The sequence below is a fragment of the Brachyhypopomus gauderio genome, unplaced genomic scaffold (genome assembly GCF_052324685.1).
Source record: "Brachyhypopomus gauderio isolate BG-103 unplaced genomic scaffold, BGAUD_0.2 sc590, whole genome shotgun sequence".
NCBI lineage: Eukaryota > Metazoa > Chordata > Actinopteri > Gymnotiformes > Hypopomidae > Brachyhypopomus > Brachyhypopomus gauderio.
This window is the reverse complement of record NW_027507411.1, coordinates 24,451-41,335: the sequence shown is the minus strand read 5'-3', so window position 1 is coordinate 41,335 and position 16,885 is coordinate 24,451. Positions and strand designations below refer to the sequence as shown.

The following is a 16,885-nucleotide window of genomic DNA, read 5'->3' as shown; positions in this document are numbered from 1 at the left end:
AACCAGGTTAGTCCCTTGAGATACAAGATCCCTTTTACAAGAGAGACCTGGCCAAGAGAGACCGAGCAGCAGCACAAATTACAACATTCAAGATACATTCAAAATCTCACATAAAATTTATTAAAACACGCACACACAGATGATCTGGACCTGACTGATTTTATCAGAGTCTTAAATCTGTTCAAAGAAACAAGGTCCTTGATTTTTATATCAGCCTGTAACCGGTTCCATGTGTATGGAGCAGCAAAACTAAAAGCAGTCTTTCCTAGCTCTGTTCGAGCTCTAGGAACAGCAAGTTGCAAAAACTCACTCGAACGAAGACTGAGCAGACTTTGCCTTCTATTCAGAAGACAACATAAATAATTAGGCAAATTCCCAATTAGTGCTTTGTAAATAAAAACATACCAATGTGCAAAACGTCGTGCCTGCAACAAAGTCCAATTCACTTTTGTGTATAACAAACAATGATGAGTAAGAGGTCGACAGTTTGTTATAAATCGCAAAGCACTATGATACACACTGTCCAGTATGCTCAAACAGTGCACAGGAGCATTCATATACAAAATATCTCCATAATCTAATACAGGCATGAACGTTGCTTCAACTAACTTCTTTTTTACAATAAAAGAAAAACAAGATTTATTTCTATAATAAAAACCTAACAAGAGTCTAAGCTTTTTAATTAGATGTTGAATATAAGGTTTAAAAGATAACTTATATATATATATATATATATATATATATATATATATATATATATATATATATATATAACCTCACACAGTCAGCAGTTGAATTCCTTGGTTTTCGAACCTCCATTTCTCCAACGGGTCCCGGCTTCACACCCTAAAAGTAGGGACACATTTAGCACTGTTTTAATGGTGGCTACATATGGATGAACATACATGTGACATACAAACTGACATGCTAGGTAACTCGCTGCTCGGTGTCTGTGCAGCTTTGGACTGGGGGTACAGCAGGAATATCTAGCTGAGAATAGTGTGCAGTCTGATAAAGAAGGGCAACCAAATGATTGCACAGGGCACATCCTGCCACACAGGAGCAATGGGTGCTCACCAAAATGACAGGGCTCGAGTGTTTTAACACCATCTAAGGAGAAAAAATATATTAAAATATCTGTTAACATTTTATTGAACAGCAGTAATTGAGCAAAAATAAATAAGTCAGGTAAAGTTTCCCAAATTAGTTGACTGTACACATCCACTTTAATTCACTGAAGGTAGAGAGATAAAATATGTAGGCACATGCAAAAGCTTGGGCACCAAATACCATGTTTTATTGATGCTATAGATTTAGTCAATGTGATTAGTGAAGGGTGTGATTGGAGATGACCACACCTTCAATATTTAATCAGCTTTGCTTATATTATGGCAGTAATCTGATGTAGTGGTTATACACTTCTATACACTTATACATTAAAGGAGTGGTTCCCAAACGTTTTCTGCCGTGCCCCCCATTAATAGATGAGAATAATTTTGCGCCCCCCACTGCGCCCAATATTTTGTTGAGTGAGAACAGGATATTTTGTTTTGCCAGAACAGGAACAACTGTATGTGAAGTCCCTGGAAGTCTTATTCAGCAAAGACCACAGGATTAAGGCTGCTTTTGCTTCTTTAGTTCAGACTGCCATATTTAAATATCTTGCGAAAAAACAGTAATTGTTATGACTGATTAGTGCATGTTTGTACATACATACATACATACATATATACACAAACACTTGTGTGTGTGTGTGTGTAACCATTGATCCTACTCTCAAGTCATGTGGCTTTTCACTTTTCCTCATAGACCTATGACAAACTGCCCTCACGCGGACCTCTCCTGTCACCTTGTTTTTCATTGACACTGTGCAGGGGGGAAGATGAATAAAAATAAAAATGTAATGATATGCTACTTACACAGCAGCTTCATAGTTAGCTAGCTAAAACAAACATCTCAATAGTAAGTAATAGCTTGTGGTCTGTCAAGGTAAATTTATTGATACAATCACTAACGTTAACATGGATACAAGGAAGCGTTTGCTAACCATACTTTATTAGATGCAGCACAATATAACTAAAAAAAGATGGCTTAATTGTCAAATTTGATCAAGCCAGTCCAAAGACATTCACAGTTAGCTCGTTAGTTTCCTGTTTACTTCCTGGAAACGTCAGCGGGCGTCATATGCCGACTTGAAGCTGATTGGTTTATGCAAAATAGTAATGCATTGTGGTAGCGAAATCTTATTTTTGCACAGGGAAAAATGGAATAATGTTTGAACAGTTAATGTAGAACTAGAATATATGTAATATAGGACTATTCTGTTTCCTAAAATATATTTAGGTTAATATACTTTTTGGCATACCGTCCTCGAGACATATATGAATTTGCAGCTCTTTATATACTGCACATACCATCTAAACCTGGTTGCCAGATTCGCGGTTTTCACTCCAAATTGGGCTTGTTTGAAACTCCTTCAAAGTTTTTCGTTTTTGGGCTACTTTTCACTTGGCCCACCGCGGGAGTTACAAGTCAACAATAACAATCGATGGCGATATAATACTTAAATAGTCTCAATTTTAACACTCTAACACTTTGGGCTACTTTTGGCTTCTGACGGGCGCATTTTACACTGACTTTGGCCGGGATATTTATGCACGACCTGCCAACCCTGGCCACACTCGCTCGTGTTGACTGCAAGTGCACCAACTTGATCAGTCCACAGAGACAAGCCGGAGCCTTACAAGTGATTGGAAGCTCTTCTAACCAATAGTTTACTTCCTTCTGAAGCTAACCAGCCCTCATTTGCCATGATTGCTCAATTATATTTTTTTATTGAGCCCTCGGAAAGTCGCGCTTCATTTCCAATGTGGGTCCGCTAGCATAGCAACATAAGCTAACCGCTAACCTTTGCTAACCTAAGCCAAGCTCCCCAGAACGCACTATTCGGCGAAACTGAAGCAGTCGTGGATTATTTTGTTCGTTTTTATTCTGATTGTGATTACTTTTGAACATAAACCGATAACTTTTTATGGAATATATGAGCAATTTTCGGCATTTTCGCCAACCCGGAAGTGAGACCGTACACCCGCTACGACGCGACTCAGTGTACACGTGAGTAAAAATTGATAATTTTTCATAAGCGATATTGTACAAAATATATATTCTAATACTAAACATTAGATTATAGACAGTATTGGAGCTTTTGAGTGCTGGAGTACTCTGTATCGTGTCGGATGCTACCGGAGTTGGCTACGGTAGCTTGGCATAGCCTGTCGGACTATATTGGACATAAATATCATATCATACAGGGTTCCCACGGGTCCTTGAAATCCTTGAAAGTTTGTGAATCTGAAAAAATAAGTTCAAGGCCCTGGAAAGTTTTTGAAAACAGGCATAAAAGACAGCCGTCCTTGACGGTCCTTGAATATTTTAGAGGGTTTGAAATTTCACATGGATGAAGACCGCGGTCACAGAATAATAGGGCACAGTTGGTAAGGAAGTCAATATTTACAAAAGATTGCTATGAAAAAGATTGCCATGATGTTTTAAATTTCTCATCCTTTGTTGAAAAAATATGATCTGATATGAGTTGTTATAAAGATTTAAATAAAGTCTGCAAAGTGATTCCTTTAACATTTTACCCAGCAGGCACAGGACGTCACTTCGATGTCAGCCAGACGTTGGCCTCCAACGTTGGTCAGACGTTTAAATTTAGTTGAAAATGAAAATCGGGTTGACGTCAAAACCCGACGTCATATTAACATCAACATCCAACGTTGAGGAGACGTTGAATTCGGGTTGGTTATCAGTCAGTTATTGCTCAAAAAGTAACGTCAGGTTGACGACAAGCTCCAACGTTATATAAACGTTACATTTTAGTTGAAAATGAAAATCGGGTTGACGTCAAAACCCAACGTCAGGTTGACATCAAGATCTAACGTTATGGAGACATAAAATTAGGGTTGGTTATCAGTCAGTTAGGTTGACCTCAAACTTCACTACTGGACAGATGTTCATTTTTAGTTAGAAACAAAAGTTGGATTATCAGTCAAAAACCATCAATGTTTTTAATGTTATTTAGACATTTGACTTAAGTTGGAAATAAGTCAAGCTAACGTTACACCCCAAAGTTATCTTGACATTAAACTCTAAGAATAGATAGACATTGAATTTCAGTTGGAAATCAAAGTCAGATATTTGTCGAAAACCGATGTCAGGTTTTCATCAAGCTCCAATGTTAGACAGATGTTGAATAATGGTTGGAAATGAAAACTGGATGTTAATTTAATTAACAATATAAACCTGAGTTATTAATTTTAAGCAGAGAAGTTAACCTTTACTAATGTGTGGATTAAATGGCATATACAACAGGATATCAAAACCCTTTTATTGAAATGATATGCTTACCTTGTTTTTAAGCAGTATATTCCCAAAACAAAGTTTAGTATTCAAAAACAGTATTCAAAATAACTATCAGAACTCCACCACCAACAGAAATTACACAAACTCCACAGCAGTCTTTCAAAATAGTCCTTTAAGTTTTTTTTTTTCTGCCGCCTCCACCCACTCTATCTGGGGCATACTTTAAACAAAAGGACACAGCCGCTGCAATGTTTGCCTCCGTTGCATCCGTGGTCCTCTGGACACTTTCTGTAAGAATGAATTGCATTTGTAAATCTTTGAGTAATACAGAATACAGTAAGCAGTAAATCACCAAGTTGTAGACGTTGTTGGTGGCCATTCACATTTAATACATTCTAATGTATTAATTAAAACTAATTCTTAGTCCAGCTGGCTAAATTTAGGCATAATTATGTGAATGCCAGCAGCTTCCTTTTTTCAAGATAACAAAGAATGTAATCGGGTTTTTCTAGTATCCGCATGTTTATACTAAGAAAAGGATATATGCTTTTCACCTGTGACAACAGTGAAGAGACGAAGCTTGGTAAAGGCATGTTTGCCTTTCCCCCCCTTCATGTTGAAATTGGCCATGACCTCATTTGTCATCAACCTATGGACAGAAAAAGGCAGCATTTAACAATCAAAATGGTGAATGTCATCAAAAGTCAACAGGTTTTGTTATGTACTGTAACTGACATTTAATTGACAATGAAATAAAAGCTTACTTCTCCATAACCCTCTTCACATTGTCTTTCAAGTGTACTCCTCCCACCTTGGACAAGCCATTAATCTGAAATTAGAGGAATAAAAATCAAAAATAGTATATCCCCATTAACACACAGTGACAAACAATGAACAATAGAAATAATCATTATAATCAGAGGCGGTCTTTGCATAGAGGCGTGGCTAGGCAATTGCCTTGGGCCCCTCCCACTGCAGCCCACTGTAGGGGCCCCCTGATTAGCTAACTTATTTCTCGCATATTAATGTTGATGGGCCCCCAAATTGCTAAGTCCGCCACTGATTATAATATTTATTTACATTTATTTATTTACACTACAGTAAGTATGGTCTTACCAGTTTCTGCTTTTCCTCAAGGGATTCAAGAGATTTCTCAAGGAGGTTTAGGGCCTCAAGTGTTGAAGCCTGTGCAGGAATCTTTGAGTCTTCGCACCTTTGTGCAACTCCAGACTGTGTCTTCAAATTGCGGACTTCCTCACGGATATCAACAAGCAGCTCCATGACTTTTCTCTGAAATTCTAATGCATTGAAAAAAAATTGATCAAAATTAGAAATATTATCAAGGCACAGTCTTGTGCTGCCATTCAGTGCTCAGCAGAGATGTATAGTAACAAAGTAGAACTACTTTGCTACTGTACTTAAGTACTAAAATGCTGTATCTGTACTTTACTGGAGTATTATTTTTACATTTTATTTTTAAAATAGTACTTAATTTAACATTTTTTGCATTTTACAAAAATGCAAAGTCAGCTATCCACTTACTTGCTTCTGGCATTGGGTATGGGACGTGTTTTTTCTGTGTTGATGGAGTCTGCTGTACAGAGCATGTTGCTTCTGTAGACTGCTGAACAAAAGGTGATTTTGATCTTCTTTGTTCTTTTTTCTGAGACTGGCCTCCATGGCAAGATGATCTAGTCTCCATTTCTGAGGTGGGCTCCTGAATTTGCAGAGGAGCTAATAGAATCATAGAGGAAATTTAATAACAGACAAATACTTTTTCATTTTAGGACTCATTTATGGATAACTTATTTCTCTAACACAAAATACCATTGCAGGTAAATAAAAGTCAATTTTCTTTTTCCTTGTAGTAAGAGCAATACTCATTCTCCAAAATGAAGTATATGCTGTACTCTGAGCAGCAACCCAATGCTCTTTTGCTTACTGGTCATTAATTTCAGTATTTACCCACTAAATGCAAACACACAGCTCTGAGGGGAACTACTGTGTAGTGACAGTAACAAAACTGTTACACATATTAGCAAACTGAGGCTAGAATCAAACACTGAATCTCAAATTAATGTGTTGTTGTGTTTGTGCATCTCACTTGCATATACAACTCTATGTATATGAACCCAGATAATCACTTTAAGACCAAATATTTCTAAAATTCAATTTAAGATACAGACCTGAAGAATCCCTTGATCTAAGGTGAGGTGAGGAAGAAGGAGAACCCTGTTCACTTGAAGTCTGTTTCCTCCTAATGGGTGTAAATGGAGAGCCAGAACTTGATGATGATGACGACGAGTTTGCCTTTTTGGAGTATAGTGTAGATTTTCTCTCTTGAAGAGGTTCCAGTTTCCTTGGAGGAGCAGGAAGTTCTAGCTCTGTTAACAAAAAATCTTATTTCTCAATTGATGTATTGTCAAACAAAAACAAAGGCAATATGTATGTAATTGTAACTGTCACATTTTTTGTTGTTTTCATTTATATGCTCTTATGACACCTAAAAATAACTAACCTTTATTACTCTTGGGATGTTGACCATTTCCTTGATAAACATCATCAAATTCTACCTCACTGTCAGAAGCATCATCTAATTCAATAGACAAATTACGGAAAAGATTATATGCAATTTATGAAGGAAATACCACTGCTCACAACGCAAAAAAATGTAAGATGTCAAATAAATAAGGCAAAGTTAAAGATCAGGAAGATAACTACTAGAAATTGATAGATACCGTTGTAGAGGATGACAGATAAGACAGCGAGAGATACATGTATGCATAGATGGATGCAAAAAAAACCTACCTGTCAAACAATCCTCAAACGTCTTAGTTTTTCTTCTTCGCTTTGCTTCAGGACTTTCTTCAACTTCTGCACTACTCGTGAAGTCACAATTGTCACATTCGTTGAAGTCATCTATAAGTCACAAATAAAAACAAACAGCAAAGCAACAAGTCTGTTAATGCATAACACTGATATGGCAGGTGTATCTTGTGACAAAGCATGTAACAGGCATAAACAGGGGCTGAAATTATTTTTTCCCTGTCATGAATGCCCTCCTGTCCCGCCTCCATTCCAGGTTTTCCCTTCGTGTCTCCCTGTTCCCTAATCCTGTCCATGTTTTGTTTCTAGTCTCTCTTGTTTTCGTTAGCCATGTGCCTGTGTGTTTTTTTTTTTTTTTTTACAGTTCACACCACTCGTTGTTTCAGATTTTTTTGTAACTACCACATCATTTAAGGTGGGCTGTAGAGGCAAATCTTGTAACTCTGACTAAAGAATGTTATTTTTTGTAAAACTTAGGCCCTGTTAACATGTAACTGTACCTACCAGATCTCATCTTCTCTTTTAGAAGGGGAAACTTTCTCCAACCATCAGATGGTTTGCGACGGTCATTCCGATACCTTGTTGCATTTGCAGCATTTGGCCAGTACAGTAACATGTTTTGTGTGTCTACCCAGCTGTCTGGCACTGTTCCTTCTTCTTGCCTTTTCTTCTCTTGCCACACTGCCCTAACCCAAGCCATCCTGAAACACCACAAACTGGCATAAATTAAAACATGCATTTAAAAACAGAAATAAATGTATAGATAACTCAAAGCAAACATCCTTTGTTGCTAAGAAAATAATACTGCCATTACAGTTTCTCAAAAACAGGCTAATCTATGTCACTTCCCATAAAACAAAAATATAAACAACTTTTTACATAAAAAATATCTAGGGATATATCAAACTACCCAGCACCCAAAAGTCTGTGGGAGCACAGTGGATGCACTGGCAAAAAAAAGAAGTTACAAAACATGGCATCATCACAATTTCACCTCTGTGTACGCATTATATCTGATGAAAATGCCCAGTTAAGTCAATTGTGGCCATGCAATTCATGGAGGACACTTAAACTGACCAGTGATACTGATATGCAGAAGTGCCAACATCCGTTCAACAGACGATGCTGAGAAACTAAAGTGAGCACAGTGTTGTTTTCACGTATTTACAGCACAATTCGGCAGTCTAAATACCGCCTATTCTTTTTTTCCCCACCTATTTTGTGTCGTGCCACTACATTTTTGGCTATGGCCCTAAAAACCATAAGTGGTATGTATAGTTCCAGATAAAGACACCAATGCAGAGCCTTGGGGAAACCAAACACTTATGTTGTTAATCACAGGGGAAGTAATATATATTTTACGATTAAGTTGTTGAATGACAAATAGGTACATGAACCAAAAATGCATTTTAGATTGTAGTAGTATTATTACTACAAATGAATCAGTAAATACCCTTTTATTCTTTTCTCTCCATGCTGTGCAGTAAAGGCATAAGCACGTATCCTGTTTGATAGGGAAGACAAGCCACTTTACGGTTCATTTCTTCAACCTTAAGAAGCCTGCGATGTTTCTGTACTCTCTCCAAGTTTCTGACGAACACAACATTAATAAGCTTGGAGTCACAAGGTACAGTAAAAAAGCTTTCCAGGCTCTTTTGTGAAATGATCTCGCATAACAAGCTGCCATCATCACGTTTTTCTTTTACAAATGCGAAGTCTTCATTGTGTAAGAGGAAACATCCATTTCTCTTTTTTACTGAAACAAAATGCCAACTTTTGTTTGTCATCTTCTGTGTGTGGCTTTCTGCCCTCTCGAGTTCAAAAAGTCTCTTTGCAACTTGACTGATGGGATTCTTGGCATTTCTTACTAATTTCTTCAGACTGTGTAGATAATTTTCAAAAGGAAATGCAGATATGTCATTGAGAGAACACTGGAAATGTCTAGTGTCATCTGACAGATGTTTCAAGTTATGAACATTATACACCAAAAATGATGTTGTGTATATATGCTTGCAGTTGTCTACAAAATAGTTTAATAGCTGTTGAGCATAGTCCATGTAAGCAGCACGCTTCCTCTCACAGGAGTCCAGAAGAATCGATACAGCTACTGTTAGGCACAAAAAATGCTCATATACATTGCTGTGCAACACCTTTTTCAAAACTACAGGTCCAGTATAGAGAAGGAATTGCCTAAACTCTGTAGCTTTCCATCGATCTAGTTCTGTTAGTGGTCTGGGTTGCCGAGCAAATTCAATTGGCAGCTTTCCAGATAGAGACACAAGAAGAGTTGAAATCTCACCTACTTGTCTAACTGACAGTCTACATTCAGGTGGTCCTTGTTTTAAAAAGCACAGCAGTCTTTTCACAACCCCAAGACATACTAAATGCATATAGTCCAGAGGAAAATCTCTGACACACCTAATTCCTACATTAAGTAAAGGGGTCACTCCAACCTGATGATCAACATAAAGTCTTTTAGAGAAATCTCTATCAGTTCTTAATGGGTATTCTCCCAAGAACACAACTCTTTTGTTATTATACTCTCCCTTAATTGTACATCTTTCACAGCAATGGTAGCCAGTGTGTCCTTTTACACATTTTAAGTATGCTCGAGCAGGAGCATCACACACAAAAGCTTTGATCCGCACATGGATTATTTTGCTATCTACTGTGATTTGCTTTCTCTGCAGTTCTGCATATTCCGCTAAGAAGTCTTCAAGAAAATCATCAACAGAGCTAGGTTTTGATCTGCCATAAAAAACTGCCACTACAAATGGTTCAAAATCACCAAAACAACAGAGGATTGGCCATAACTGGGCATTGGATGATTTGAAAAGAGGAACTCCATCAATGTTCACCAATAGATCCACAAAGTTTGAACGTTTCAAAAATGATTTGTTCTGGGAAAGAATTTTTACAACAGAGCATTCAATCCCCAAGTAAACATACTGTCCACCACATTTGTCCTCAGTCTGGATTCGGCGGGGTGTTTTCAATAATGTCCTAGAATCCTTTGGTACTTCTAAACCTTCATCCCTCAAAATACCCAGCAGTTCATCAATTTGGCTTCTTCCACATGTACTTCTTGTAGCCCAAGAAGCAAGCTTTTCCTGAAAGGTTACCTCATCTTCTTTGGCAGATTGAGTGTGTTCTTCAGAATCAGTTGACACATTTGCTCTATATCCAAAATCTGAATCTGCATCACCAGGTTCAACCGTTTCATTTGAGGTACCGTTTCCCTCTGGTGTTAAAACTTCATTTTCTACATCACACTGATTGAAATCTACATTTTCAGGGCAATCATCTTCACTGCTACATTCCAGGGCAATTGCTGCAGCTTCTGATCGAATTTTTCGCCAGCGCCTCAGATAAGACATGCCATTTTCTACAAAAATGACAAATCCAGTAGTTAGGTCTACAATAAAACTAGTTTCAGAATTCAAGTGTTAATTTAACCAACAAACCCATAAAATGTAAACAGGTTAATTTATTTTATGAGAATATTTACCCTTAACTACCAGTAACAGCATTTGAAAGTCCATATCTATTCAAAGACATAAGACATAAGGCTGCTGCAATTTGGCGACATAATCAATTACGTTGACAGCAATAAGTAGTGTTTATTAATACTTTTACTTTACTCAAATAAACCAACACCAATCCGTTTTTAACAGCTTTCATAAGGATTAAGTACATTTTGTATTACAAGAAATAGAAAAACAAAAACCTGTAGTACAATGGACATACTGTACAAAGAAAATCAAATCCATTGAACACGCCATTTGCAATACGCCCGGCGCAAAGTTGAGAGGCACTCTGATAAAAACTACGCTTCATACATTTTGGCGGGAAATGAGCTCTACGGCCTGACGCTGTTGGGAAAAATGGTTGCTGCCCTGGCTGTACAGAGACTCGGTCAATGCAAAACGCGCGAAAGTATTTGAACTTACCCACCGCCAAGTTAACAACTTAAAGCTACCCACAGCATCACTCAATACTAACAAATTTGAATGAACTTTATAGCACAATTCACACTTTTTCTTTTCTTTCATTTTAACTACCACATCCCACCTTCCATAACGCAATTTACACCATTCACGGAGGCTTCTGTTATTTTGTCTTGAGCAATATGAGAACTCTGGCAAAAGCCACAGTGAATTTATTCCTATTGTTGATTTTACAAACTACACCCGACCAAATTTTACATTATTCTTATGCAAGCCTTGCAATACCATGAAGTCAAACTTTAGCTAGCTAATATATTCACTAATAGCTATAGCTATTTTAGGCTATGAATGGCGCCAGTTAACCAAAAAGCAACTGCTGAGAACTAAAGTATCACATAAAACGCGAGCTCAACAGCCATGTCCCATAAAATAAAAAACCAATACCAAAATGAATTTATATATTTTCCTCACCTTCGTTCACCTTCACCGTCCACAAACTCAGAACTCGCTACCGTGAACTGTGCGTGAAGTCCGACAGGTGCACCTTAGTCCTGTATCTTTCCGCCGCATCACTTCAGAGTGGAGGGACTAGTTCTGTTGCCTGACAACTGACATTGCTTTCAAATGTTTTAAATTAGATGTCAAACGTCCAAGTCAAGTATAATAATATTATATCAATCTTATATCATTTATAATCTTATACATACTCATATTAATATCAGTATTTGATAATGTTAAAATGTCACGTCTAGCAGAAGTTATGATTCCGACGTTTACCAGACGTTGGGTTTTGGTTAACATAACCCACAACTAATTGTTTGTATTTAACATAAATTTGACATAAGAATGCAATGTTTGAGTGACGTTGGATTTTGGTTACGTATCATTACGACACAAAAACAACAAAATACCAGCGTCTAATGATGTTAGAATGTAACGTCGAGTAGACGTTAAGATTCCGACGTTTACCAGACGCTGGGTTTTGGTTAACATAACCCACAACTAATTGTTGGTATTTTACGTCAATTTCACATCAGGATATGATGTTTGGAAGACGCGGGATTTAGGTTAGATAACATCATGACTTAAAACCAACAAAATATCAGCATCATATGTCGTCACAATTCTACGTCAAATTGACGTTAATATTAGACGTTATCCTGACGTTAATTTTTTGTCATCCGACGTCATGACCAACAGTCAACCAAAAATCAACGTCTGGTGACGTTGGTGGCCAGCTGGGTATATTCAGAGTTGACTGTTTCGATGCCCATGTTAAAAGTGAATGACTGTTGAGTTCAAGTGTAATAACAAGATTATCACTGATGGTATGAGACAAAAGATATAATAGATATTCTTTCAAGAAACATCCTAATAAAAATTATAAAACCACAAAGGCTTGTCAAATGGCTCATGTCTTCTAAAGTAAAAGAGACTCATTTCAAAATAATAAATAAGATATATCCTGTAGCCATGTTTCTTGAAAGAAGAGTTAAACTTGATGTGGATTAATGGACCTTTTTTAAGTCAGAAGATGAATCCCAGGAGCATATGTTTTTCCATCTCAATATTTACAAAGTTTTTGCATGGACACTAGAAACTGGATTAATCTCAAACTTCTTTCTTTTGATAACATTATACTTCAGTTCGAATTTCTCTGATTCCATAAATTCACTACCATAAGTGGAGTGGTTAAAAGGCTGTTCTCTTTATGAATGAATATTATTCTTTATTAAGTAGATTTAAAAACTACCGGTATGCTAGAATCATCTCACGCCAGATTTCTCTAGAAATCTATAGTTCTAATCTCATTATATGGCTTTGCTCCTCTGTTTTATGTATGTACTGTATGTGTATATGCATATGTGTATTATTGTTATTATTATTATTATTTGTCTACTGTCAACGTGTCATTATTTTGCCAGCACAAGTTCATTTAAAATTACATTGATTCTACAGGGCCTATGCTGACTTTTACTTGGCAAAGTTTGGTCATTCTCCTGTAGAGAAATTTGTTTGTTTGTTCAGCACCGAAAGCAAGTGTTTCCTGTAGGTAGTTGTTGATCCTTCAACAACTATAGCCATTTTACGTGAATGTCGTCATCTCAGATGTGCATTGCTAAATTGCCAGTCATGCACAGAAAATTTCAGGATGCATGGCTTGAAATGACATTCAGTCTTTTGAATTTGCGTTGTATTAACATCGTTTTTTGATAACATATTCAGGGGTAAGAGTAGGTAAATGCTGGCAGGTGCTGTCCTTGAATTTGAGGAAGTTGGTCCTGGAAAGTCATTGAAAGGTCCTTGAATTTTATGTTAACCAAGGTGTGGGAACCCTGTCTGACATTCCTGGCATATTAGCATCTGTAATAGAGGTTCTAAAATAAAACAAACCAAGGAATATGGTATTGAAGTGAATCAATATGTTCCCCCAACTGTCTACTTCAGTTTGAGCCATGAATTATCATTTCCCTATATGTACAACCTGAGATATCTAGTTTTATAGTGGACTATGTCGGGAATCTGAGGAATTTTTAAAATGTCCGCCTGGAATGTGTGCACAATAGAGTTAAAATGATCTAAAAAGATGAGCTTCTGAACAAAAATACTGGATATGACTGATTCGTTTTTGATCAGTGTATCTTAATAATCCATCTACTGTCTTTGCAGGTTTGCAACCTACAACCACCTGATGGCCTTCTGGGAACTGATTGAACCTGCAACACATCAGATGATACGGGTCACCAACTCCAAACCTACTTTCTTAATTGGAATGGCACCCCATAGTGCCATAACCTTTGTGTCTGGACTCTATGCTGGGTCTATTAGTGACAGGGAGATGTTCAGACAGTCAGGAATTATTCCTCTACTTACCCCTGACATGGCAATAATGGTGGATAAGGGCTTCCTGGTAGACAATCTTGTACCATGTAAGATCCACAGGCCAGTTTTCCTGAAAAGGTGCACACGAATGTCTGCACATGACGTAAAACACACACAGTCCGTAGCCAGGCTCAGGGTACATGTTGAACGGTGCATCCGACGAGTAAAGGAGCACAAATTGTTTGACACCGTCATCCCCATGTCTATTTCAGGCAGCATAAATCAGCTATTTACTGTATCTTGTCTGCTTGTGAACTATCAGAATGGACCACTTGTAAAGACATGGAGCAAATTTTAGAATGTATGCATTTAAATATCGAAAATATCTAAATATGTTTTGATGCTTTATTATTACTGGTCTTAATAACCTGCTGTAATAAACCTTGGCTTGGAGAATCAAAAATCCTTCTCATATTTTTTTTATGTCTGCACTTAAAGGAAGACATAAAAACAGTGGAATTAATCCATTGACAGAAAAAACAAACAAATCACTTCTTAATGAACAACAGATAATTAATCTGACACTATACAGGTAATCATTGTATTTATGTTTTACTGCAAACACTTTTGTATGTAATGGTAAAAGAAAAAATGATCCGCTTTTTCTCTAATGGTGTGCATCACTTCTTGATTTTTGTAAACTCGCTCAACTAGTGTGTCCTCCTGAGCACACACAACAAAATCACACCATTCTAAACCAGTCAAGAGGATCTGTCCCTGAACTTGCCAGCAGTACTTGTGTTGCCTCCGAAGTTTCAAAGCACCGCTTGACATTTTCAGATAGGGGCAGTCCACATAACTCTGAATGTTGGGGCATTTGACTTCTAAGAGTCCAAATGGTGGATTCTCAGAGGGATCGAAGATTACTCCATCAGGGGAACAACCCAGCCATGGAGCATCAGGGTGAATGACAAACCCACATGGTGAATAATTCACATTTTTCAGAATGCAGTACTCTTGAACTGCAACTGGCTCCATATGAATTCCTCCCCTCATGTCCTTGGTCTGGACAGTTCCCCTGTAGATTCTCTCTGCCAAATTCTCTGCAGAAGTATGTCCTCGAACATGGTTTGCCTCATGGAAACGTGTAGATCAGGCATGTCAAACTCAGTTTGGCTGTGGGGCCGGATCCAGACCTTCTGTTCTCAGGTGAGCCGGATCAGTAACTACAAATCAACTCCAAATATTTAGCTTTATTTTTCAGTACTATGCTTTATCATTCAGCCTACATTTTTAGCCTACCCTACATATTATAATCATGGATGAAAAGGGATCTTTTCTAAGCACAACACATTAAAACAATGAAAAAAAAAAGATTTTCATGTTTGACGGTGAATGTGTTAACAACTGGTTTATTTTAACAGTTGAGTGAATGCAGTTTTATACCTGAAGCAACTCACCACATTAACAAAATCAAGTGGGAGCTATGAAAAAAATATTTTCGCCTTAATAGTCATACTGCTTTGAAATAAATAAAAAAATAAATACAAATAAAAGTTATAGCAGTGCATGGGTAATAAAATTAGACTACATCAGATCAAACTACTAGGCTGGGCCTACTGAAGCTGAGAACATACTGCACAATATTAATTATCTTTAATATGAAACCAGATGAATCTTATTTTTAATGATCTGTATTCATGAGTGCAAACAAATTTCGTGTCATCACACTTTTTTTCTCTCTCTCTCACTGCATTCCTGCAGTCTACTTGCTGCTGCTGGCTCCTGTAACTTGGCATCTTTTTGCCTTCACAAGTGCATCGATATTAGGTGTCAAATCCTGAGTAGCAGCACATTTAACAATGTCATTCAAGTGTTTATTTGTTAACCTTGAGCGCTGCTTTGTTTTATTATTGTTCATTACAGAGAACACCTGTTCACAAAGATAAGTAGTCCCAAACATGGATAGAACTTATGCAGCCATGGCTGTTAATTTGGGGTAACCTGGCACGAGATATTGATAAAACGTATTCATTTCCACGGACCCAAATTTATCCTTCATAGCAGAATCGCTTCATAGCGGAATTGCATCCTTTGACTGAAGCTTTAACTCGTGTCAGTGCTGCATGCTGTCATTTACTGCCCTCTAGCGACCAGAGAGAGCATTTGATTTGTATTCATTTTTTAAAAATCACAACTTTTGATAGAAATGAGCTAGAGACTTGCTTCATTTTTTGACATACTCAGAAATTTATGCCGGGCCGTATTAAATAATCCAACGGGACGGGTCCGGCCCGCGGGCCCTATGTTTCACATGCCTGCTGTACATGTTACTCTCATCTTTCTCAGACCATGCCATTCTTCACATCAACTCTGCTCCTGTGTTGCAGCTTCAATCCTCTGGCCCATGCTCAATCACACTTCCAGGGACTTAACATGCACTTCTTCCTCTTCTCACAAAACATACGCACATTCTCATCGTCCCAGCCTATAGTTTTGGATAGCAAGGGGTGCTTCAGTGGGGGCACCTGGGATGTTCACAATTTCTCTCACTGCTGCTGGCTTATGATGGAATGAAACCACACTCCCTGCCTCTACAGGCCCAAAAGCACATTCAACTAATGGGACTGCAGTTCACATGCCCATTGTTGTAACCAGAGGGGCAATTACAGGACTAAAACTTCTTATAGACCTCTGACACTCTTAGCATGGCAACATTGGGCATTTCTCCATCCAAACGCTTTATAATGTGAACTTCTGAAAAATATTAAAAGCAAAAACGTGTATAACCATTAAATCAAATTACTGCCACAATATAATCTAAACTTCATTACACATCACATGGATCAAAGGTAATATTTTTTTATTTTTTTATTTGCCTTTATTTAACCAGGTTAGTCCCTTGAGATACAAGATCCCTTTTA

General features: G+C 37.5%; 1 protein-coding gene across 1 annotated transcript; it reads right to left on the bottom strand.

Annotated features, from left to right (window-relative positions):
* Positions 1-4,373: 4,373 nt before the first annotated feature.
* LOC143506880 (uncharacterized) lies at positions 4,374-8,296 on the bottom strand. The gene is made up of 10 exons (XM_076996474.1): positions 8,269-8,296; positions 7,696-7,892; positions 7,174-7,284; positions 6,884-6,958; positions 6,552-6,749; positions 5,908-6,099; positions 5,482-5,663; positions 5,130-5,194; positions 4,920-5,014; positions 4,374-4,653 (listed from the first exon to the last, which is right to left on the bottom strand). Exons 2-10 carry the CDS (start codon positions 7,889-7,891, stop codon positions 4,538-4,540), a joined length of 1,230 nt encoding a protein of 409 aa, XP_076852589.1. The 5' UTR covers position 7,892; positions 8,269-8,296; the 3' UTR covers positions 4,374-4,537.
* Between the last annotated feature and the right edge of the window lie 8,589 nt (positions 8,297-16,885).